Source organism: Macrotis lagotis, chromosome 1 (assembly GCF_037893015.1).
Source record: "Macrotis lagotis isolate mMagLag1 chromosome 1, bilby.v1.9.chrom.fasta, whole genome shotgun sequence".
Classification (NCBI taxonomy): Eukaryota; Metazoa; Chordata; class Mammalia; order Peramelemorphia; family Peramelidae; genus Macrotis; species Macrotis lagotis.
Window position 1 is genome coordinate 88583958 of NC_133658.1, and position 26305 is coordinate 88610262.

Here is a 26305-nt window from a genome sequence, read left to right on the forward strand (position 1 = left end):
GACCCTTTGAAGACTTGGTCATAAATCACCAGAGCTTTGCATACAGAAGATTATTCTAAAAGAGTGGAGAGGGTATAGAGTCTAGAACACCTAGACTGGATTGGTGATGAGGGTCTGTACAAGGGTGGTCAAAGTGAGACAAGAAAGGGATGGATGCCAAACTGATCAGATTTGGTGACTGACTTAGGATAAGAGATGATGGCATGAGCAACCTTCGAGAACACATCAAAAACTGCAGGAGCCCGAGGATATGCCAGTCATTTTAATACTCTTCTTGGGTATTCCAAAGAAGATTCCTTATTCAGGAATAAGTCACTAGGACTAGGATGGATAGAGCCAGAGAATATCCCTGGATGAACGTACAATCTCCTTCTACCAAAGAAGCTTAGCATTGTCTTCATAACTCAGAGGCTTACAGAGTTTCTTAGAAGAATTCAAGGACTTGCCCAGGGTCTCAACAGGCAGCACTCAGACTCAGATTTTCCTGGCTCTAAAGTCAGTTCTTTACCCAGTGTGCCATGCAGTTTCTCATTAAAAAGTGATTGTTATTCAAGAGGGCCTTCCTTCCTATGTTTGTGGCTGGCATCACAGAAAATTATTTCAGATTACTTTTCTTTATTCCTTTTATTGAAAAAAATTTACTTTGAACCTAATTATTAACAAGCATAAACGCTCCTTTTAAATTTAATACTTAAGAGAAGTTTGTAGTTTCATGTGAAATTCTTTTTTTCTTTGAATATTGGAATGTTTATGCTTGTTAATGATTAAGTTCAAAGTAAATTTTTTTCTCACTGCCCACTAACTCACCCATTCTTCTCCTTGACCTCAAAAAAATAGAAGACCTCCTTTGTAACAAGTTTAGATGAGTGGGGAAAAAGAAACAACACTTTGAAAAAGTATGTCTCATTCTGAGTTTTTAGTCCATCACATCTCTTCTACAAGCCAGGAGGCATGCTTCATCCTGATGACTTTTCTTGATTTGTGGTAACAGTTGATGCAAAAGGAGGTCATGTGATTAGATTTCAAGGTCAATAACTCAAAAACTTTTGAATTTCAGGTTTGATGGTCATAGTGACTCTGAAAGAGTACCTGTTGGAATGAGGAAGGATCTGTCCTGATTCCCTGGGATCTTTAAAACAAGGGTGCAGAGGGAGTCAACTCCAAACACCTATGATGCCTTTTACTTGCTTCATTCAAAGTGAATTTAAATCATGACATTTTTAAAATTGCATAAGAAATAAGGTATAAAAAAATTTTAAAAACCATGTGATGGTGGATCATTAAAAGAATACTATCCACATCTCTGGCAAATCATAATCATAATCTTAGGCATTAGGGAATCTCTTTTTCTGAGAAAGAAGTTCCCAAATTTTTGGTTTTAGGACACTTAAAAATTATTGGGGACCCTCTTCCCATCAAAAACAACCTATACAACTTGATTTGCACAATATTTCTCTCTCTCTCTCTCTCTCTCTCTCTCTCACACACACACACACACACACACACACACACACACACACACACAGTTCTGTTCTCTATCTCTGTTTCTATCTCTATCACTATATCTCCAGCTCCCTCTCTGTCTCTCTGTGTATGTCTCTGACTGTTTCTGTCTGTTTTCTCCATCTTGCTTTTGGTCTCTATCTCTGTCACCCTCTCTTCTTTTCCCTCTCCCCCACCCCCTTCTCTGTATCCACTTGATGAACCCAGTCTTTCTTTGAAGCCCTCTGGTGAGGTTGCCCACTTCCAATTCTAAATATCAGGAAGTTCTTTATACAAAGGTCAGGATCCCTATGCCAAGGTCACCCCCTCTCTTTACTGTTAGGAGACACCCTGTTTTCCAGAGCTAAAGTCCAATAAGCAGGTTGTGTCTTGAGCTTGGCCTAACAGCAATCCTTCATGTGTCATTCTATAGATGATCTCAGAATTATTTCATAACAGCATCAGGTAGTCCCTGAACTTGGACAGCACCTGTTGTGACTGTGTTCTGGTCATGAAGTCTTTCTATGAATCAAATTTTTCTCATTGTTACTTTTACTCATCCATTGTCAGGGCCACAACTCACTGGAATAAGCCATTAGAATAAGTACTGAGACTTGTCCACACAGCAGTTCTCCTGTGGGAGCTGGGGAGGGAGGTGAGAGTAGGGGAAGACAATATATATGTATCTGGTTTCCCTCTTCCAATAGAATAAAGATAGCTTTTTTGCTTATAACAACTGTTAGCATTTTGATTTTATTTTGTTTTATTTCATTTTATCAACCTGTGGTTTTGCTAACTTGTGCGGGTTCTGGTTTTAAGTGACTTGCTCAGCATCACATAGCTAGGTAATTATTAAGTGTCTGAGGTTGGATTTGATCTCAGGTCTTCCTGACTCCAGGTCCAGTATTCTATTCACTGTGTCACCTAGCTGGCCTATTTGTTTATTTAAGTTAGCAGTTGCGGAAATGCTGGGGCTCTTTGGTCATTTGGTAAGAATTGACACAAGTTTCACTTACTGCTTCAAGTTCAGCTTCTTGGGGCTAAAAAGATAAAGTTTAATCCCCTTTCCAGGTGAAGCACCTTCAAATACTTGAAGACAGTTATTATATTCCTAAATTTTCTCTTTTCCAGACTATATCCATAGTTCCCCCTAACAGCTACTTATGGTTTGAATTTAAAACTTTTCACAGTCCTGGTTGCCTTTGAGAGGTTCTTAACCTGGCATCCATGAATGCTTACAAAAATATTTTGATAACTATTTCTATTGTGATATTTGACAAGGTCATGAGATGTAGTTTCTGAGTAATTAATCATTTTACTAATAATGCTAACATATTACCAATAAAATGGGTCAGTAACTCACACAAATGCCAAAGATGAATCATGGCAGTGGTCTCACAGTTTATATGTCCTTGGAAGAGCAAATGTTCCTGAGGGTGGTAATCAACTCCTTTAGGCAAACAATTAATTATAGAATAAATATTATAGTGAAAGATGGACTTATTCCATTGAGGGTCTTGAGGTATAGTACTCTAAACACCCAAATCTTAGTCAAAGAGATTTATCAGTTTCATTTCACCTGTCTGACAAAAGAGAATTCATGCATTTTTCCAGATCTGTCCATATAGACATGCAGGAACTATTCATTTACCTATTTCTTTACTGTCTTTAATTAGATCTTATCTTTCCTGGCTTGGTAAGTCTTTAAGCAATGTTTACCAAGCTGTTCGATTTCTGGATGAGGAAATAGAAAAGGGAAAAAAAATCTTGATCCTGATTCAACAATTAGTTATTCAATACAATAGAGAAATAATCATTTTTCTCACTGTGTAATGGGTTTCCTTGGCAATCCTACGAAATTTATTTTATACACTCAAAAACTTACTCTCAGGAGTTCACGGTCTTCACCAGATTGTAAAAGGGGTCACAGACCCCAAAATAATTAAGAACCCTGTTCTTATCAATGCCCAAATTGTATATTACCATTTTTAAAACAAGAAACAAAGATTCAGGGATGTCAAATGACTTTCCTGGGGTCATCCAGAGTCACATACCCAGAGCTTCATAATTTTGAGTCCAGTGGCTTTTTTTCTTTCTAACATCACACATTCTTGGATAGTTGATTAAAGCCTGGTTATTATTTTCATTTTTAACATAAGATAATTGAGATTGATTAGCATTTTTTCTGAGATTATAAAACAAGCCATTATCAGGAAATGTAATCCAAGCTGTCCAACTCCTCAGTCAGGGTATGTGGACTTTGTATATCAAGGTTGTCCCTGTGAACCCCTCTTGCTCTTGCAAACACATTTATAGACTATCAATCACCTTTTTATAGGCTACACATAAGCTTCCAGTAAATTACTATCATGACAACAGGTTACTCCAATAAAAAAAAGACTAAAGAATTGAAATTATCCAACTATGAAAGATAATCAAGGGTTTATAACAATGCAATTAGTATGATATGGATGTGATGGATTGGGTAGATTTTTAAATAAAGAATATTTCAGAGAGAGTCAGGACATAAAGACAACAAAGCTCAGAGAAACTAGGACCCTTCTGAAGAAAAATAGATCAGAGGAGAGAGAAGCACAGGACAAACTGGGGTTAATCTGGGGAGCTAGATCAGTGGATGAGGGCTATATGACCTGAAAGTGGACAATGAATGTTCTTTGTCGGTTTCTCTTTTCCTAGTTCCTGCTAAAGAAAACTGAAAAACGTGGCCAGGGGAGACCAAAGCTTTCATTTTACATCTAGCTCATTTTTTTGTTATTTTTTGAAAAACCCTGAATATAACTAATAACAATCATCCCCAGTGTGGGTCTGTGGAACGCCTACAGAACCAAAGAAGGTGTCAAAGAAAATGTCAAGCCCGTTCCCAGTAACGATTGAGCAGCTGGTTCTGTGCAGGATAATTACATGCCTGAAGACTGGTACACAACATAACAAAGAAAGAACGAAAAATGAAATCTTTAGAAGTGTGTTCATCATGGAATGACATGTGAGCATCCTGGGCAGCTCTGACTATAGATGATGTCAGCTGTGTGGGGCAGCCAAAAGAGGGTCAGCCTTGAAGTCAGAGATCCTGGGGACAAATCCTATCCCTGACACTCATGTCATCATTTAATATGTACGAGCCTCGGCTCGCTTATTTCTAAAATGGGGATACTAATGTTTGTACTGCTGTCCCTTCCACATTGCAAGAATTAGGGTTGTGGTTGCCCCCATAATTTGGAAAATTTGTGTAAAAATTGTTGGCCCTCTCAAAAGAAGAACCAGAGAATAAATTTTTCCTTTTATGGGGTGTTTACAGTACCTTATTTGAAAATTTGGTTGATATTGTGCAATTCTCTCTCTCTCTCTCTCTCTCTCTCTCTATATATATATATATATATATATATATATATTATATATATATAATGCATTTCTGAGTTTCTAGATATTTTCTTTGTCATCTGTTGGACTTCATTGTCTAAAACTCCTCCTACCTTCCCCTTTAATTTCTTAAGCTGACAATCTTATCCCTGCCCACAATTCAACAAAACTGAGAAACCGAAATGGGGGATGTCAGATGTAGAAGGGAAAACTGTACTCCAAAGGACTGTAGCGAGAGAACTCAAAGGTGCTATATAAAGGTGCACTGTTAATATTAGAAGGTGGTAATGAGTAATAATTAAGGAATTGGTGATGGAATAGGTTGAAAGCAAGCACAGTCCTACAGATAAATATATTAAATGCAGTATGGTTCCAGGAAGAAAAAAGTGAACCCTAATTCTTTTGGATTAGACTGCTGTTGTATTTTCTAAAGTAAAAAAAAAATGATCAGAAAAGGAAGCAGTTCATGTCTGTAGCCAGATAGAGGGATCACTTCTAAGCATTCCAAGAATAATCCTGGAAAGTTAGGGGAAAAGAAGAGACATTATTAAACATCTATTACAGACCAGGTACTTTTTACAAATTTTTTTTTCATTTAATCCTCAAAATAATCCTGAAAGTTAATGTAATTATTATCTCCATTTTACAGTTGAAGAAATTGAGGCAGAGAGACAAAGTGACTTACCTAGGGTCACACAGCTATTAAGAGTCTGAGACCAGATTTGAACTCAGATCTATTGGACTTCAGGTCCTGTACTGTACTAACAATGTTACCAGATGTTTCTGTGACACCATAGAGATAGGACGAGGCAAGAAGAGATCTGCTTAAACAATATGATTCAAAGTTGTTGAAGATCATTGTGTCTTTTTATATTTGACAGTCAAAAGTTTCTGTGCCTTAACTGACTTTATTTTACCATCCACTTGATTCCCAAATAAAATTTTCTAATATTCACTACATCTTTGTTGAATTTAGGGGAAAAGGGCATTTTTAACCATGTCTGGGCAAAGGCCATCCATCTCCACTCTCTGGCCAAGTCATTAACTTTTTATTCTGTTTCTTCATCTATAAAATAGGGTAATAATAACATCTATCTCATGGGTTGTCATGAAACTGAAATGAGACATTTGTAAAACACCATGCAAACCTTAAAATTCTAGTTATTGTCTCATTATTATAAATTGTCTGGTGCTCTGATCCGGAACTTGGAGGAAGAAAAGAGAGTCAATCCATGCATTTTATCTCATTTGGTATGACTAGGAAAGTTTATTAGCTTAATAACTGTATAACAGGTTTGGGTGTGTTTTATTTGCAATTTAATTAAATTATTCATATTTTTAAATGTTCATTATCATCTCTTCCTCCCTCATCTCAAGACTGAAGAGACAATTTGAATATCGGCGTCAGGAAAGGGAAGAATTAGTCCCAATTTCCTACACTTTGGGAAAACTCTACTGACTGAGGGAGTTGAAAGAAAAATTACATTATTAAGCAACAATAATTTGTAATTATGAGTTTGAATCTATGATTTATTTGTGTGATGGACACTTTGGTATGGAAAATCTTTCTACTGATATAGATCAGTAAATTATTTAATCTTCTAAGAGATTTGCAGGGAGAGGAAAAGTGGTTTTCCCATAGTCATTGTCAGTATTCAGCACAAGCAACCTGTGAATTCTGGTTGCCTTAATTTCAGGGCTGGTCCTTTCATTACCATGGTATAATGGTTCTCAAGCAATAATATAATATTTTAAGTTTTGAGCAAGCTTTTAATTTGTTGATCTTTACAACAATTTAATGAGGCTTTGTAGATATTAAAATCCTCATTTTACACTTGGGGAAACTGAGGTTCAAAGGTATTAAAGTGACTCCTCATGGTCATGCCTCTGGTGAGTGTGGGAGAGAAGATTTCAATGCCAAGCTTCCTAACTTTTTCTACTTTGTTTGAAACACTCAGATGGCAAAAATAGATTCCAGAATTTCTACATTTTCTAAGGATAATGAATTTCTGGAATCTTAATTTAAAAAATTCTTCACATAACAAGGAGTACTTTGAAATTTCAAACATTGTTTTTTTTCTGAACATTGCCCACTAATCAGTTGTTATGCTTGACGGTACTTTCCATGGATTACACTTGATTCTTCTTCTCAATCTTTCTCTTTTACCCACCCCCCCTCCTGTTTTTAGAGTTTAAAGATATATCTTTTCTAAACCATTTGCCTTATAAAATAGCATAGGTAGATTTCTACCAACAGCAAAGGACCTGAGATTTGTCTTTGGACTTCCTAGAGATGTCTTTCCTTGCCTTCCTCCTATTAAGTAATCATAATAATACTAGCCCCCAAATCACTTTGGTTTCCATTGATTAGCCAACAATAAGTCCCAGGCCAAGTGATACTTGGTCATTGGTTGAACCTATGGACCTAGATTGACTAAGAGAGAATCTAAATAGCAATTGTTTCTATTTTGATCAGAAAAATAGGTCCTCCTCTCTCAGATTGTTTTTTTTTTTTTTTTTTAACTAGATAACAGAGGCCTTTCTTTGCTTCATTTCTTTCTTACCTGGCCTAATCACTGAAGGGACATTGTCTCAGTCAAACTGAGACCTGTTAAAGACTTTAGCTTAAAAAGTCCAAGATCTCCCACTATATCCAGGGCCATTTCTAGTCAACCTGACTTATATCTGGCCACTGAACTCAGATGGCTCCAAAAGAAGAAAATGAGGCTGGTGACTTTGCATGGTCCTTCTTCACTTAAATTCAATTTACTTGCATGTCATAGAACCACATCCCTGAGATTATTATGATCCTTTTCAAGACCGAAGGACAAACAATTATTCATGTGACCTTAGGCAAGTCATTTCTCCTTGATTTTCTCATCTGCAAAATTAAGTAATTGGACTAGGTTTTCTTCAAGGTTGTATGGAACTCTAAAACCCCATGTGGAGAAGATAAAAATTAATTGAAGGACTAGACAGGTTTGGCCAGTCTGGGGAAATTAAGAACAACTATCTCCTAAACCAGACAAAGCTAAACTTTGATCTACCATAATTATCTCTTTATAATTTATCCTCTCTGCCTGTGATAGAGTAGTTTTTAAGGTACTCATGAAAATCTCAACCTTGTTATTATTATGATTACTTAATAGGAGGAAGGCAAGGAAAGACATCTCTAGGAAGTCCAAGAAAAGAAGGCCTTCTCTGTTGGCCAGGTTCTGCTGAACTAAGATTTATATCTAATCTAATCTATATATCTATATCTGTACACCCATACATACTTGTACATATACCCACATACACATATAGTTACATGTGTATCTTATATGTTTGTATATGTATATATGTATGTGTTTTGTGTATTTATATGTATCAGAGCAACTAGGTGGTGCAGTGAACAGAGCACTGGCCCTGAAGACAAGAGGACTTGAGTTCAAATCTGCTCTCAGATGCTTGACACTTACTAGCTGAGTCACGTTGGGCAAGTCACTTAACTCTGTCCCCCATCCAGCTCCATCTCCAGTCACCCTGATTCATTTCTGGCCACTGAACCCAGATGAGTCTGGAGGAGAAAGTGAGACTGGTGTTTTAGCAAAGCACCCCCTCCCCACTCAAATCCAACTCACATGTTTGTTATGGCATCACCTCCCTGATGTCATGGTCATTTTCAAAAATGAAGGACAAACAAAATTTGCATGTGTGTAAGTGGATACGTATTTGTATTCATTCCTCTGTTCTTTATCACAGAGCTGTTTAGTGATGTTAGATTTGTCTTTGATTTATTGTTTTGTTTTTTCAAACCCAGAGCCTTTTGGTTCCTGCTGGAGAAGCCAAAGAAGAATCTTCAATTTATTTATTAACCTTTAAATGAATTATACTATTGTCAAATATTGCAATTTCACAAGAGTTCAGCTGTTATCACAAAGACATTACATTATGGGTCCACATGAGAGGAGGAAATACATCATAGCATGGGATAGAACTGTAGTCAACTGCCTACCCCCCCCAAAAGCCCCCAAACTTATAGTAAAGTGTTTATTTTAAAAGTAAGATGTATATCAGACTGATTAAAATAATTTTTATTCTAAATGACGTAAAAATAGTTTCTTCATGTCAAGTTTATGTAACATGTATAAAATGTGGGTTGTGTTTATTCTAGCCAAGAGTATACATGAAAAAAAACACCACAAAGGCAAAAGTAAAAGATCTGAAATGCATGTATACTTTTCATTTGAAAAAAATATTCTGTAGTTGTAATTCTGAAAGATGAAAATGGGACAACATAATTCTGAAATATGATACAGAACTTAAACAATTTTAATTATATAATTCAATAATATTTAAGATGCAAGATGTATCATTTCTGCAAAGTTTCAAAAGCACTTCTCATTCATTGCATGTACAAGAGATGTTAGTACAAGCTAAAAATGGGTCATTAGATGACAGAAGTATATTAAGTCCCTGGGACTGCTATGTTGGCTCTTGTAATTTACACTGATGCCAGCCAAGTCAGTGAAAAACACATTTTTTCTACCTGCTGTTTGCTGCAACTTGGTTACACCCACACAGATGTCCACCCACACAAATTTTTCCCCCTACAAATCAGGACTGGGAATAATTGGAAAGAAAAAGAACGTATTGTCCAAAGTCTTTGGTTTTGAGGTGGTCTTTTTTTTAAGTGATTAAAATTTGAAATTCAAAGTAGGATAGATAAAAATATCAATGACAGAATAGCAGATCAGAAGCGGGTATGCCTTTGAGGGACATTGTGTGGAGAGGCCTTTGTAAACCTTAAAGGCTTAATGGAGCTAGGATTTCACTGGTGCGGCTATGCCCTCTGCTGACCACAGCCCATTTTTCCCTTCATAGTGGGTCAGATCATGACTGAAGAATGGATCTGCAGCCCACCTGGAGACTTAGCTTGGTTGGGTTAACATTTAAGAGTGGTCTACTTTCCATGCCATGGTGAGGCATTGGAGGAGGATTTTGTTGAAGTAAACTATATACGTATGTATATGTTTGTATGTACAGATGTCTATGTATTTTGTGTGTACATACAAATGTCATGTTGTTCTTTTGTTTTAGAAGAGGGTCATATGGCATGACTTGCATTACTTGCAGTCTTGACTAGCATGTAAGTTAGACTTAAGTCGCTCTACTGGAGTCATGGCAGGGGCAAGACAAAGACTCTGTATAGGCCAGAATGCAGTGGGTGACCTGGGCATCTTCAATATTTGACCACCTCTAAGCCCTCCAAAGCACCTGCTTCATCCACCTCCATGGCCATTGGGACAAATTGTTCTTGTCTTCCCATTCTACCAGGGGAAATCACATGTTTGGGGGAGACATTCCCCTAACGCTGATGGGTTTAAGGCATCTGCCAAGATGCTTTTTACCAAGATGTGGCCGCTGTGCACACTATAGCGTCTTGGAGTCACAGGTGAGAGTTGAGTGAAGGGTGGTTGCTGAAGTCTGAAAAGTTTCTTTTAGCCCTCATGTTAGACCTCTCTGAACACCCCATAGAGCTGGGTAATGCAATGGATGGAGCTCCAGGTTTGTAGTCAGGAGTACCAATGTTCAAATGCTGCCTAGGTGAGTGACCCTGAGCAAGTCAGGCTGTCTGCCTCAGTTTCCTCATCTGTAAAACGGGGATAGTGGCAACCACCTTGCAGAGTTGGTATGAAGATCAAACGAGGTAACTGTAAGGTGCTAAGAATAGTACCTAGTACACCATAGGTGCTATATAGAATGTTATCTATTAGGATAGATTTAGATACATTCACATATGTATCTGTCTTCATGGAGATCTACACAGATGTATGTATGCATTTACTTCTGGAAGCTTGGTGGTGCAGGAGATAAGAGAGTCCACTTAAGTCAGGAAGTTTAAATTTAGCCTCAGATAAACTATTCCTGGGGCCCTGGGCAAGTCCCTAAACCCTGTTTGTCTCATTTTCCTCATCAGTAAAATGAGCTGGAGAAGGAAATAGCAAACCCCTCTGGTCTTTGCGAAGAAAACCTCAAATAGGGTCACAAAGACCACACACACACACACACACACACACACACACACACACACACACGGTATTAAAGTACTATATATAAGTAAGCAATTGTGATTACTTGTGTCAAACTTTAGAATGCTATTATTGTTGTTACTTGCACTGCAAAAGGGAAGGAAGAATTTATCATTCTGAATGTGTTTTAGTAATTAGACTATCAAATATACCCATGAATCAGAGAAGATTATTATCACAAAAAGAAAAATTTCTTCATTTCTCAGAACTCTAGGTCTCCTCTGAAATGATAGGAAAGGAGGAAACAGGTTTTTACATAAGAAAGGTGACAACTACACAATACTTTAAAATGTTTTATTTTTTATTATCCTAAATATGTTAGCATTGCTGACATTTGCATTATCAATTCACTGACATCCTTAATATGGGTGATACAATATACTGAAAATGATAATAATTCTCATTCTTACAAAGCAGAAAAATACAAGGTGTAATAAAAGTTTAGGTTCATATCAAAATAGCTTTACAGAATAGTTTTCTATTTAAGAAAATAAGAATTTCTATAGTTATAAATTAAATATAATACAAAACACCCATTCAGTGGCACATCATATTTGCTTTCAATATACTTAATTTGAACTACTAAAAGGATTAAAAAATTTTATCTTTTTAATGAAATGCCTGACCAATAAACAGTGTTTTGGTTAGCTACACCTCATACTTTGAGAGAGTGCCAGCACCAGTTCTTTAAATTCTATCACTTATAATAGCATTTTAAAAGATATTTTAGTGAATACACAAAACTAAATCTCTTGAATAAACAAAGTACTATGAAAGCAGAATTCTTAAAGTGAGAATCTATGATTGAATGTAAGAGCATTTCTTAAACACTATCTGACACTGGATAACTGGTATACACAAGTGAAATTGTCTTTGCTCTCAAAGAGCTCCCACTCTAATTGCAAGATTGCCTATCAAAGAAAGCTGCAATGGGGATGGGACAGTCTGGAAATCCTGAGAGGCACCACTGAACAGACAGTTACCTCAATAAGCCAGATACACAGAAGCGGTGTCAGGAGGTATTGGGAGGGCAGACTGGAAAGTCTGGTTAGCGGTCCTCTAATTCATCAGAAAAAATACAATTGTGAATCCTACCTCAATGAAGTCAAGTGGACATATAAGGATTCTGGATAGATTCTGGAGGACTCTGCCCAGAGGAGGGGCTCAGGGAAAGAAAGGGGTGAAGATGCCCTGGTGGTTGTGTTTTCTTTGCTGACTGGACATCGTGGGTAACATCAAAGCCTTTGGAGGGCAGGTAACATCTTTCCACTGCTCATGTCTGTGGTATAATTTTAATGGAATTTGATTATGTAGAGAGTGATAGGAAGATCATTGGTCTTCTACCAATGTACACCTAAACTGCTAAACTTATGACCTAAACCAATTAAGAAGATTGTTGTAGTCCAGAAGTATGAATTTTCTTATATTTTGATATGAATGCCTCGGTTCTTCCAAGGCTAACTTTGTGGCATTCCATCTGCACCAAGGTGCCAAAAAGTGGCTTTTTGTCCAAACATTCTTGTCTATGGTCTTGAAATGAAGATGAAACATTGACTGGAATTCCATTTTTTTCTTCAGAATTCACATACCTTACAATTTTGAATTCATTTGTGTTGTCCTTACTGGAATTCCATATGATGTCACTTCCCTTATACTCTTGCAAGGATCTGTGGAGGTCTTCACTAAGCAACAATACAATAGTCCCTCCAACACACAGTACTCTGTAACAAAAAGATATAATGGGTAGGAATAGTTGATCTTATTTGGATACATACAACTAGATTACATGTTTAAAGGATTAAATGTACTTTCAAGTTAAAATTTAATTTTATCAATTTAAATTCTAGGATGTAGTGAACTAGCTAATGTTTTCTAAAATGCAGACATTAAAAAAAATTGCCAAATTCACTAGAATGAAATTCACTTTAATTATCTATTTTCACTCTAAAGAAAAGGAAAATCAAATAATTAACTTAAGAGTCATACCTCAATAAACAAAGTGAAAAATATGAGCAAGTCACATAATTCAATTGCTCTCTCCAAAGTTACCAGTGATCTCTTGATTGTCAAATCTAATGGCCCTGTCTCAGTTCTGATCCTCCCTGACCTCTCTGCATCCTCACACTGTTGGTGGTCACCTTCTTCCCTTAAACTCTCTTCTCTCTAGGTTTCTGTGACACTGTTCTGGCTGGTTCTCTCATTATGTTGGTGATGTCCTCCTCACTCTCCCTTACTCCACTATCCCATCAGTTGGCAAATCTCTGTGTTTCTACCTCTAATGTTTTTGCACCTGACCACTTGTCTCTACTCTGTCTCACACTGAGAAAGCTAGTTCAAACCCTTTCCATTTCACTTAGATTACTGCAATAGGTTTTCCTCCTAATTGGCTTTTGGACTCAATTTTCTCACTACTCTAGTCTAATCTCCACAATGCAGGCAAAGTGATTTTCTTTAACAGAAGGTTTTACCATGTGACTGGTTAGCTTTTAGCTCTGCTTTGCTGCTTAGCCCTGAAGATCTTGTGTCTCACTGGACAGGACCCTGGTCTTCTGTCTAATCTTCCCAGGTAATCCTCCAGCTCTTGTATCAGGGTCTTTGTCCTGGTATCCCCCCATGACTAGAATGTCCTCCTTTTCACCTCCACTTCAAAGATATCTCTCAAAAACTAACTTCGATATGAAACCATTCCCAATTCCCTCTTCTCTGCTACCAGGCTGCTAGCATTTTAGTACTTTGTATTTACTTTCTCTATACATATTATATGTACATAAGTACATAACTTGTCTTCCCATTAGACTGTTAAGTTCCTCATTAGCAGGAATTGCTTTGTTTGTCATATCTGTGTTCTAGCATAGTGTCCAGTACATTTGTTGTTCAGTCTGCCGTGTCCAACTCTACATGAACCCAGAGACACAAGTATCCATGGAGTTTTTTGGCAAGGATGACTTGCCATTTCCATCCTCCCAACAGAGGTTAAGTGACGTGCTTCAGGTCACACAGCTAGTAAGTGTCTCAGGCCAGTTCTGAACTGGAGATCTTCCTGATTCCAGGATCAGTGTTCTCTCTACTGAGTCATCTAGCTTTAGTTAGGTCATATTTAACTTTGAAATTCTAGAAAATGGCTATGACCACCTATAACACAAGAGTTAAATAAGGAGATTTTAAAATTAGTTATCATTTTGCTAAATTTTGTTAAATGTTACATATTAAAATGACCATAAAGTCCAGACATGTCTCCAAACAAAATATAGAGTGAAAATACATTATACTTGCCTTTCCATTTCATCAAGAATGCTTTTTATGTCATTTCCTAATTTAAATTTTTTTCCAAATGGAATATCAGAAATAATAACATCAACACTTTCAGAAAGTAATGGCAATTCTACAAAATAGAAATCAAAGTAATTAAATTATAAGATATTACTGTTTACTTAGAATCCAAACAACAATAAAATTTTAAAAAGGGACTTTTCTGTTCTCCTGAATTCCATATAATGAAAATTGGTGTTCATGACTTTGTGGAAGGGAAAGACTTTTTTTTTTAGGTTTTTGCAAGGCAAATTGGGTTAAGTGGCTTGCCTAAGGCCACACAGCTAGGTAATTATTAAGTGTCTGAGGCTGATCTTGAACTCGGGTCCTCCTGACTCCAGGGCTGGTGCTCTATCCACTGAGCCACCTAGCCATCCTCCACTGCGCCACCTAGTTGCCCTGAAGGGAATGATTCTTAAATGCCTCTAGAATCATCAAAGAAAGATGATTTTTATATATAATGTTATATGATACTTATACAATTTCTGGTAGAGATGATATGAATCTTGGGCGGAGAGGGGAGAGTAACTATGTTACACTGGAATATAAGAGAGAGGGGAGAGGAGAGGCATACTCTGACATGTATCTTCTTTTTTTGTGGGTCTGGAATATTGCATTTATTGCTATGCAGTAATATAACAAAATGAAAAAAAACAAAAGGTATTAACAAAATAACATAACAATTTAAAAATATAATGCCAGAACTGCCAAAGTTTAGAATGAATTAAGACTAAGGGGGAAAGCTGAGGGCATTAAAAAGTTTTTTGTTTTGTTTTGTTTTTTAAGCTTTATTAGAGAACAGAAAATCAAAGAAAGGATAGGTTTGTTGCTTGGGAGGACAAAATGATGAAAATGGATGAATGAATAAAAACATACTACTCAGTTATAATTTTCCTTTTGTTTTCTCTGCCACAGAGAATGCACATTGGTCTTGAAAGGATAGAACAAATATAATTAATGGGAAAATGATATCTGAGAAAAGTAAGAGATACCCTTGCTGCACAGGATGAATTCAATAACCATATCTAGTTAAAGAAGTGATATATAAAATTATCATTTTTGAGCTGTTGCCACTGATCTCTGAGAGATTATAAATAACATAAATACCACATTTCAATTTTTTGAGAAAGGGTATATAAAAAATATGGGCCAGTAAGACTGATTTTGATTGTTGGCAAAAGTCTATAGCATATCACTAAAGGGATGGTTAGTGTTTGCCTTTTTATCCCCAAAGTGTAGCACAGACCTTGACACAGTATAGCATTTAATAAATGCTTTCTAACTGATCAGTGAAATATTTGAAGGTTTTCTTTTGGAAGAGGGATTATTACATTGGTTCTGTTTGGTCCTGGAGTGAAGATCTAAGAATCAATGGGTAGAAGTTTCGGAGGGGAAGATTTCAGCTTGAGATAAAACAAACAAAAACTTCCTAATAATTAGAGTGATTAAACAACGAATGAAGTATCTTGGGAGATACTGAGTTCCTTCTCCCTAGAGCCCCTCAAAGGAAGGCTGGATAGTCATTTTTTGGGGAGAGCTATAGTGAGAATTGTTGATCAAATTCAGGTTGGGGGTAGCTAGGTGGCACAGTGGATAGAGCACCTGCCCTGGAGTCAGCAGTACCTGAGTTCAAATCTGACCTCAGACACTTAATAATAATCTAGCTGTGTGGCCTTGGGCAAGCCACTTAACCCCATTTGCCTTGCAAAATCCTAAAAAAAAAAAAAAAAAAATTCAGGTTGGACTAGATGGTCTCTGAAGATCTTTCCAACTCAGATTTTGTGACTTTGGTTCAGCAAGGTCAAAGGTTACACAGAGAAAGAATGTTAAGACATGCTTATTCTAAAGCATGAATACTAGGTTTTTATTGGATTATCCTTTCTTCTACAATAATGGTCCAGCTTTCTCAGATGAGTGTTAACAACTGGAATCTAAGCAGAATCTTGATGACTCTGATCTCATTCTATTCAACTCGACAAAACTGAGTAAGAAAGGAGAATTTAAACCTTTTTTTTGTCCTACTTTAAATTCTATATGGTTAAGTCAGAAATAAAGGGTTTAGTGACTGGTGTTCAGGTAAGTCCATCAAAGTTTATCTTAGTAGAGCTGAATAAGGTTATTATTTTATTCAACAACTGCTTTAGTCTTTGAGCACCCGAATCCATAAAATGCAGAGCATAAAGAAATCTCTCAAAATATAAAGTGCTTTGACTGTGAAGTCATAAATCACCTGTGCTGGATAATACAAAGTTTGCCTGTAACTAAGGAGATACAATCTTTAAACAGAAAAACAGAACCCAATATATAAACTAGTAGATAAGTAAGAAGCATTAGCTGAGTGCATTCAACTGCTGGGACAAAACAGGATCTATAAACTGTGAAATGTCAAACAAGTAAGTAAAAAATGTCTGCTCCTTTCTGTGACTGCAGAATGATTCAGAGATAGGAAAAACATTTACATTTCAGAAGCATGATACACAGGGTGTGGGGGAGGTACTTCATTCTTCTCCCTTTCTCTCAAAGAAAAAAGGGAGAGAGAGAGACCAGCTAACTTGGGACCTTCAGATTAAGGCTTCTGATGAATGTTCAGGTTCACCTTTATTCATTCAACATTCAAAATTCACTAAACACTTGAGAGGCACCATCATGTGCAGCATGGGATAAAGAACAAAGGGAAAGGGCATATGAGTCTTCCAAAGCTTACAGTTTAATTGAGAAAATAAAAAATGTATAAACAGAAGGGTTTAAACACAACAGAAACCAAGGGCCTAAGAGAAGCAGAAAGTGCTCCTAGAATTCAGATGAAGGAAAAAATTACTGGATGGGGAGGAAGATCAGGGGAGGGATGTTAGAGGCCATCTCTGGAGATCTCCATGGTGGGGGGGGGGGATTATCTCCCAAGACTTAGATTTAAGTGTTGGAAAATTTCTTAACCCTTTTAAAGAGTCTGAATTTTGCCTTACTACAACTTCCTCAATGCCCTTGTAATGACTTTCTAATTGGATTCTCTGACTCAAGTCTCTCACCAATCCAGTTCATACTACAGTCAATGGCCAAATGAAAAAAATGGGGTATTAGCATGTTTTATTATAAATCCTCTAGAACGGTACTGGTCTCTGAGTCGATTGGTGCTTTATCTTTGTAATATAATCATTACTGTATAGATGATTCTCCTGGTGCTGTCTACATTACTTCAGTTGATACAACTCTTTAAAGGTTTCCCTAAAACTACATTCAGAATATCATTATTTTCACATGCTATAATTTGTAAAACTATTTCTCACTTGATGGAATCTCCTTTCAGTTTCAAATTCTATGCTAACAGTAAAAAAAAAAGCTAGAGATTGTTTATATTTATATATGTACTTATTATCTTCCCCATTAGAATGCAAGGTCCTTCAGAGTAATGATAGTTTCATTCTCTAAACTTCTATCATCAATACCTCACACATTGCTAGGCACATAATAGGCATTTAATATATGTTTATTTGCTGACTGAATCATCGATTATTCCTAATTTGCCTTCTGGTGCCAAGCAGAAGTTTGAGAAATGGAATGATAAAAGATACACCAAGGTTTAAAATAGAGAACACTGAGTGAATGGTGGTGTAACAGACAAAAATAGTAAAATCAGTGAGAAGAGTAAATTTAAGCAAGAGAGATAATGAGTTTCTCATCTGAGATTCCTTGATTTTGTTATGCCAGAGGAATGTCCACATGAGTGGAGTGACCTGCCAGAGATGCAGGTCTGGAATATCTAAGAAGTCAGGGAAAAGGACTGAGGTCTGGAAGCCATCCACCTAGAAGCAGTAATTTATGTGGTGGGAATAAACTGGCAAATTAGAGAGTATAATGAGAGAAGAGATAAGACAGCCAAGGACAGACCCCTGGGGAACAAACCCATTAATTAACCCAGCTCTGTGAGCTGTAAAGAAAAAAAGAGAAAGAAGTTGTCAGTAACAACTGAGCTGGGTCATAAAGGATGACAGGTAAATTTTCAAAAGAAAAACATGGGAGCTGGGGGAAAGGAAGAAAGAGAGGCAGTTAAGGTGTGAGGAACAGAAAAAATGAAGGGCTGATATCTGAAATAACAGTATTTACCTAGCACTTTAGGGTTTATAAATATCTTTACAAAGATTAAGTCATTTGATTTTTCACAAGAATAAATGTTACAATCATCCTTAGTTTAGAGATATGGAAACTGAAGCAGAGGGAGTTTAAGTGATTTGTCCAGGATCATGCAGTTAGTATTGGAGGCAAGACTAGACCTCAGCTCTGCCTAACGCAAGGCCAGTGCAGGTCATTATGTGGTTTTCTAGAATGTGGAAGGGGGACAACAGCCCTTTGGTATCTGAAACTGACACCAAGAATATGGAGTCAGTCTTTAAAAGATGATACCTGCTTTTTTCCCTAATATGCAATGTTTGCAAAATTAATTTTTTCATATCACTGAAATATCCTACAGTTGGGGAAAGAAGAGGAATCATTTGATTTTTTAATAAATTTAATTGTTTATAGATCCTAACTCTTAGGTATCTCCCAATAAATTAGATTAGGGATCTCTAGTTAATGAGTAAACTAAGTAGTTGTTGTAAGGTTAGTTGCAATATAGATTATGTGAGGGGAAGTATTGTGAGATAAGGATGGAGGTTTTAGACCTGAAATACATTAGGGATAGATCTGAAAAAGTAATTTCAGGCCTCTGGATTAGAGGTCCTTCATTTGTAAAACCTTCCCACCTCTAAAAATCCAGAGTACACAAATTCCTTAGTAAAGCTCTCCATAAGGTGGCCTTACCCTACCCTTCCAAGGGCTCACAGCTATATTACTTGACTGCCTCCATCCAGAACTCCTTCTATATGCCTGGAAACCTAAGGAATTTGGGTTTTAACCCTTCCCAAAAGACTTTCCTTTGACAGAGGAGGTTTCATTTTTAGTCAGTCCAAGCCACCAAAAACCCATGACTTTAAACTTTTTTTAAGACTTAAAAACCTCTCTTCATTATGAAAAGATAATTCAGCAATCAGAAAACACTATATATTCTTTTTTTTTTTTTTAGGTTTTTTGCAAGGCAAATGGGGTTAAGTGGCTTGCCCAGGGCCACACAGCTAGGTAATTATTAAGTTATCTGAGGCTGGATTTGAACTCAAGTACTCCTGACTCCAAGGCCGGTGCTCTATCCACTGCACCACCTAGCTGCCCCGACACTGTATATTCTGAAACCTTGTTGCATCTTGGAAAAATTTTTTCAATACTTCCAATAATGATAATTAAGAAAAATAATTCAGAGGACTTCAATAGTTCAAGGAAGTCATTCTTTTTCTTTATCCTATCTAATAAGTCCATATATGGAGCAGACCCTTAACAAATGCTAATTGACTAAGGAGGGCCAGGTTTCTTTGGCTTGCTACAAATGACTGCATTAACAAGGACACATTCTTTTCTTAAGAACAATTTAAGCTTCCTCTTTTTATTTTAATATGTACTTCTCGTGCCTATATGCCCAACCTGATCCTACCAACTCCTTTCTAAGAAATGTGTCATTTCTTACTCTCTCTTGGTTGTGTAGCTTAGGAAGAGAGAATACAAATACACATGTCAACTACAACACTGTGAGACACACGTCTATCACCTCCTGATGGTGTGTGATGTCATATGTGAATGCATACCTTGTAGTATATCTGTCTGTAATCTATGCTAGCTTAATTGAACAGCAGCTGGCAAGGACTCTGAACATTCTTATGACAAGGACTTACTCTGTGCCAGAAATTTAAAAACAAAGGTGAAACATTCATTTCTGCTGTAGTTGACTTTTTTGAGAGTTGTTTTCATAGCTTTCATTTTTCCCACTGGTGTTAATACAAGTTATTTTCTTATGTTGCAGGAGGAGTTCTCATAAGATTATCTTTAGTAGCTTCCCAGAGGAGCCAAAACGATTGGGTTTTTATTGGTACTTTCCAAGAAACAAAACAATCTTTCTAGGGGTGAGAGATGGACTTGGCTAGAATTTTAAGTTAGAATTTTATTTAATCAAATACTGACAAGTTTCTATTAAAGGCAGCAATGCTTGTTACTTAGAACAGGAAAAAAAATTCATTTTGCTAAATTGAATTACTAGCTCATAATGAGTTTTTTGATATGGACAATTTGGTTCAAGTTTTGAAGCAAGAAATTTCAGGAACAAAACTTTAAAGGTTCTTATATTTGGAAATATGGATATATTGTATTTATGTGTGTATTGTGTATAACAATGTATATATATAAATATATATATACACAAATTTATATGTGAGTTTGTGTGCATATAATAATTGTGTGTGTGTGTGTGTATATACACACACACACACGTTTCCATAAAAAAGAGTGCTTTAATGGTTGATAGTAAGCACTTAATCTTTGTTGATTTATCTACCTTTTTATAATGTTTCGTAGAGGGTCTGCCTTGTGCACTATGAAGGTGATCTGCTGGTTCTTTTTCATGTTTTCTGGCCATTTATTTTGATACAATTGAATTGTTTATCCCCTATTCTAATTAATCTGCTCTTCAGCTTTCGAATGTTTTTGAATTATGTGATTATATTTAGTTTATTCTTTCAAACTGGTAAGTTTTTTTTCTTCAGACTAACAATACATTTATATATTCAGGGTTTCCCAAATGATTTAGTGAAGTTTTAAGCTTTTATACTCACACACACATAAATATATAGACATGTACACAAACATATATGTACACAATACAATACACATGTGTCCCCAAAGTCTTAGTATAGTTTTAAGTAATTTGTACTGTCTTTTGAGATACTTGAACATTTGTATAAATGTTTGATTAGGGATTTGAAAGAGTAGATAATATCACTGGTCTCAAAAGGCAATGGAAAATCAGAGAACAGATTTAAGTGAATAGGGGATAAAAGATAAACAGCCTGATTGTCACAAATTAAGTAGCCAGAAAATATAAAAATACACCTGCAGACAACCTTTACAAGGCACTTCCAATATGGAAGATTATAAAAAGACAGATGGGTCAAGTCAAAAGAATTCATTAAGTATCTTCTATGCGCCAGGTGCTAGAGAGTCAAAGAAAAGTCAAAGACAGGCCCTGTCCTGGAGGAACTCCCAGTCTAATGGGAGAGACCATCCAGAAAGCAAAAAAAAAAAAACAAACACCAGGAACAAACAAGCCACAAGGGAAGGAAGGCAGGAGTTGAGAGGAGGGAGAGAGTACTAGATTGGGGCGGGGGGGGGGGGGGGGGGGGGGGGGAGGCAGCCATGAAAAATGCACAGGTGAGCATGCTGTAAGATGCAATCTGTCCGGGAGACCAGGAGTCCATTCAAGGAGTGAAATAAACCATGAAATGTATTTCTGTGCCAATATACTGCAATTCTCATTCTTGTACATGGTGTGCCACTAGGGACTTCTTTATTTTGTAGATTCAGAGAAGGTAGAACTCAAATCAATGAACAGAGATCAAAGAAAAGGTTCCAGGTCAACAGCTATGAAATGGATAGTTCCATCTGGAAGATGGGAATTTTTAAAAACAACAATAAAATCCAATAGTCTGAGGCGTTCATAAATGGAGAAAAATATTTTGTGGATCAAGTCAATTCCTTTCATTTTTATCCAAAGTATGAATTTTGTATACAAGATCCTGCCACTGAGAAGTGACCATTTAGTTTTTTTTTCCCTGAAGACCTCCAATTCTAGAAAATTCACTAATCCTGGAGAAATTTCATTCCATTTTAATTATAATGATAACAGTGAGAACAAGCAGTATTTATATAACACTTTGAAGTTTGCAAACTGGGTTGAGCATACTATATACTCTACCACCCAGCTGTCTCTTTCTCTAATTGTTAGGACATTTTCCCTTATATGAAGTTAAAATCTACTTTTCTCTAATTTTCATTTACTGGTCCTAGTTCACTTTATTTGGGTTTAATAGAATTAAGTTTAATCACTTTTCTACGTGAGAACCCTTCAAATTTTGAAGACAGTTATCATGTCCTTTAAAAAAATCTTTTCTTCCCTCTTAATGATTCTCAAATTAACATCCCTAGCTCCCTAAACTAAATCTCTGTATTGTTTCTGAGTCCCCTCAGCAGCCTAAGCAACTCCTTCTCCATTGGTTCCAACCCATCAATTTCTCCTTTAAAAATGTGATGCCTAGAACTGAACTCAATACTCCTGACATAATCTGACCAGAGCAAATCACTCCAAGCCTATCAAATTATCATTTGGTTGTCATATCACAATGAATCATATTGAGTTTGCACACCACTAAAAGTCCTATTTTTTTCACATAATTTACTTTTCAAACTATTTTCTTCTCATCTAGTATTTTATGGCTGCTTTTAAAAATTCAAACTTAGACTTTTGCAGTTCTATATATCAAATTTCATCGTTACCTTCAAGCCTTTCATGATGCTTTTAGATCATGATTTCATCATCTAGTGTATTAGATTTTCCTCTTTGCTTTGTGTCATCCATAAAATTAATAAGCATGTATATGATCTATGGTTTATCCAAGTCACTAATTAAAACGATCAAAAGAGGAAGGTGAAGTAGTAAATTCTCCATTACTGAAAGTATTTTAGCTGAGGCTGATAGAAAATCAGTCTGGGACATTGCTGAGGAGAATTTGACCTGGGATGTGAGGCTGAATGGATAACCTCAATGGGTTCTTCCAAGACTGAGAAACTACATTTCTAGTTCTGTTACTGGCAAGTCCTTTTTTTATTTTCATGCCTGAATACACATTTGGTTTGGTAATTTCTTTTTACCATAGAGTGGGAAAAAACACTTAATACACAAAATATCCTAAAATGACTGAAAGACATTCAATGAATTATTGATCTTTGGTTTTTCTTTTAAAATCTATTCTATATAATATGCAATTTTAAGAAAATTTTCAAATTCATTAAATGCATTTTAAAACAAAGTTGGACATATCGAAGGGGCATCCGATTACTTTTCTGAATATGTATGGAAAAATGACTGGTTACTTGAATCACACTTTTCAAAAATAAACTTCTGGAGAATATTATAATTTCTTTTCTTTTAATAACTATAATCAATACTGAGATGCACAAAGTATAAATTTCACTAATAAAATACTTTTTATTCTTTAAGAAATATGCCTTTCAGGGGGTGGCTAGGTGGCACAGTCGATAAAGCACCGGCCCTGGAGTCAGGAGTACCTGAGTTCAAATCTGGCCTCAGACACTTAATAAGTACCTAGCTGTGTGGCCCTGGGCAAGCCACTTAACCCCATTCGTCTTGCAAAAAAAAAAAACAAACCTAAAAAAAAAAAAGAAATATGCCTTTCTAATTATATGTAGAAAACCAAATTTGCTAGACATGTCCTGATACCAAACATATACTGAGTTGCACCTGATTTTGATTGCCCTTGTATTTTGAACAGCTTACCTGTTACGGAGAATTTAAGTAATTCTATTCTGCTCACCAGACCAGCAGTTTTCAGATTGTCACAAGCACCCAATAATTGTGAGTCACTTACATCAGCACCCAAATAAGAGGCATGCTAGGAAGAAAAACATTTTTTTGAAAAATAAGCAAAATTATGAAATATGTTGTTTATCTAAGCAAGTCTATTTCAATTTTTTAAAATGAAAGAGAATACACATGTAGCAAAATGTAGAATGTTTCAAAAAACTGGATGATAACATAAAGACAAATTTCAATTTTATGTCTTAATACTGCTGTTAAGAATATATTATAGAAAATCTTCATTGGTCAGGTAGGCTATCTATAAAAGGAAGCCAGTAACAAAGGCACCTTCAAGAACAGATGATGGCACAATAATTTCCTTTTCTTTTTTAATAGGATTATTAGAATGGAAGATCAGAGTTATAAAACATGAATCAGAGAGAGGTCTAAACCAGATTAAAATGTAATTGGCAAACATTTAACAGAATAAAAATAATATGATGGAACAAAGAAAATGTTATTATGTGGTTTCAAAAGTCAATAGGCAGCTGTTAGTATCTTTACATAGGGGTTAGTGGCCTGATTCTATTTGAATTTGATATCGCTGCTATAGATAATAGTCTAACTAGACAGTAGATTATCAGACAAAATCTCGTTTTGTTCTTGTGGAAAAGATGACTGTAAATGTAGATTCAGAACTGGTTGACTGTTCAGACCCAAAGAACAGTCATAAATAGTTCATTGTCAACAGAGGAGGTTTTTAATAGACTGCGCTAGTGACAGGGGCTTGGCTGGAGGGTATACGACATTTTTATCAATTATTTGGGCAAAGACAAAGAGAATGCTCCTCAAATTTGCACATGACATAAGGCTGGGACTGATATGTACCAAACTATGCCAGAGGCAGGGTCCAAAAAAATTCTGACAAGTTAGACTGTTAGGCTGAATCAAATAGTAGCAATTAGTCTGAAAAACACTGGAGGGTTTGATGGAGAGGTCATATGGTGTTAATGAGGGATGCTCTGAAGTTGGAGTGCCTGGGTTCCCATTTTCACTCTGCTATTGTCCACCTGAGTGACTCTGACCAAGTCACTTAACTTCGGCTTCAGATTTCTCATCAGAAAAAGAAAGGAGTTGGATTAAAATAGCGATTATTCTCCTGAGGTCTGTAAACCAGGTTTAAAAAATACATCTTTATTTCAATATAATTGTTCTCTTTTATAATCCTATGTATTTAAGCATTTAAAAAAAATCTTCCTGAGAAGGGGTGGTCCATAGGTTTCACCAGACTGTTGCAAAAGGGGTCTGTGACATAAAAGAGGTTAAGAATCCTCGATCAAGATGGACCTCTACATCTTTTTCAGTTCACACTCTGAAATACTATGATTTTAAGGATAAGAACCAAAAGGCAAATATGATGTTACTCTGCTTTGAGAGCTACTCTGCCTAAGGCAAGGTCTTGTGTTCTCTTCTGGTCAGACCTCATTTGGGCTACTGTATGTTCTGGGCACCATATTTTAGAAAGAATTTAGAGGGAAAAAAAAAGAGTCACCAGCAGGTCAAACAGAAAGGTAAAAAGCTTTGAGATAATGCTAGTGATGGAGGCAGCCAATGTTTAGCCTAAAAAAAGGACTATTCAATCCATCTTCCACTGAACTGCCAAAGTGATATTCTTAAAGCACAGTGAGGTATATAATATTACTTGCTAGATCTGTGAACTCCCCCTCTCCCTTTTACTTTTCTCTCTTTTACCAAAACCAAATATGAATTCCACCATTGAGTCTATCAGGCCTTCAGACCTGGTTTCAACTTATCTTTCCACAACGGTGACATCCCTCCCATTCTTACAGTCATTATTCTAGTCAGACCTACATTCTTCCCGCGCCTTTCCTACCTCTTGTCTTCTAGCCTTTACACTGACTGTCCCCTGTGCCTTCTCCTCTCTACCTCATATTTAGTTTCTTTCAAAACTCAATTCCAATGCCATCCCCTATGTGAGGCTTTTCCTGATGCCCGAGGTGCTGGTGCCTACTCTTTAAATTACCTTGCAGTTAGTTTGGGGCACAGTAATTCCCCTTTTAGAATGTAAGTTAGCTGACAAAAGGACCATTTCCTTTAGTCTTTGTGTCTCCAGTGCCTAGCATAGCACAGCTTCTGATCCATAATACCCATTTAAAAATACTGTTTGATTGTATGCCTCTGGCATATAGTTTGGTACATATGAGTTCTAGCCTTATGTCATGTGCAAATCTGAAAAGCATTCTCTTTGCCCAAATAATTGATAGAATGCCGTATAACCTCCAGCCAAGTCCCTGTCACTAGCGCAGTCTATTAAAAAAACTCCTCTGTTGACAATGAACTATTTATGACTGTTCTTTGGGTCTGAACAGTCAAACAGTTCTGAATCTACATTTACAGTCATCTTTTCCATAAGAACAAAAGAGATTTTGTCTGATAATTGATAATGTTAATTATCTTAAGGTCTTGCCATGTGGAAGGAAAAGGACATTAATGCTTCCATTATTTAGGTAATTATCTTATAATATTATAAATTCTTCAAGGTAAGGGATATATATATATATATATATATATATATATATATATATATATATAT

The 26305-nt window shown here is 36.3% G+C and overlaps 1 protein-coding gene across 4 annotated transcripts in view; it reads right to left on the reverse strand.

The window, feature by feature from the left end:
• Positions 1-11220: 11220 nt before the first annotated feature.
• The window catches only part of THUMPD2 (THUMP domain 2 tRNA and snRNA guanosine methyltransferase), a 40322-nt gene continuing 25237 nt past the window's right edge, over positions 11221-26305 (reverse strand). For 3 of the 4 annotated variants that reach the window (XM_074204387.1, XM_074204380.1, XM_074204392.1), the window contains exons 8-10: positions 23671-23785; positions 14208-14316; positions 11221-12655 (exon numbers count right to left, since the gene is read on the reverse strand). In XM_074204387.1, the coding sequence (XP_074060488.1) occupies positions 12319-12655; positions 14208-14316; positions 23671-23785 (561 nt within the window). In that variant the 3' untranslated portion in view covers positions 11221-12318. The remainder of the gene's footprint in view (positions 12656-14207; positions 14317-23670; positions 23786-26305) is intronic. The other variant, XM_074204399.1, reaches the window with a different exon arrangement.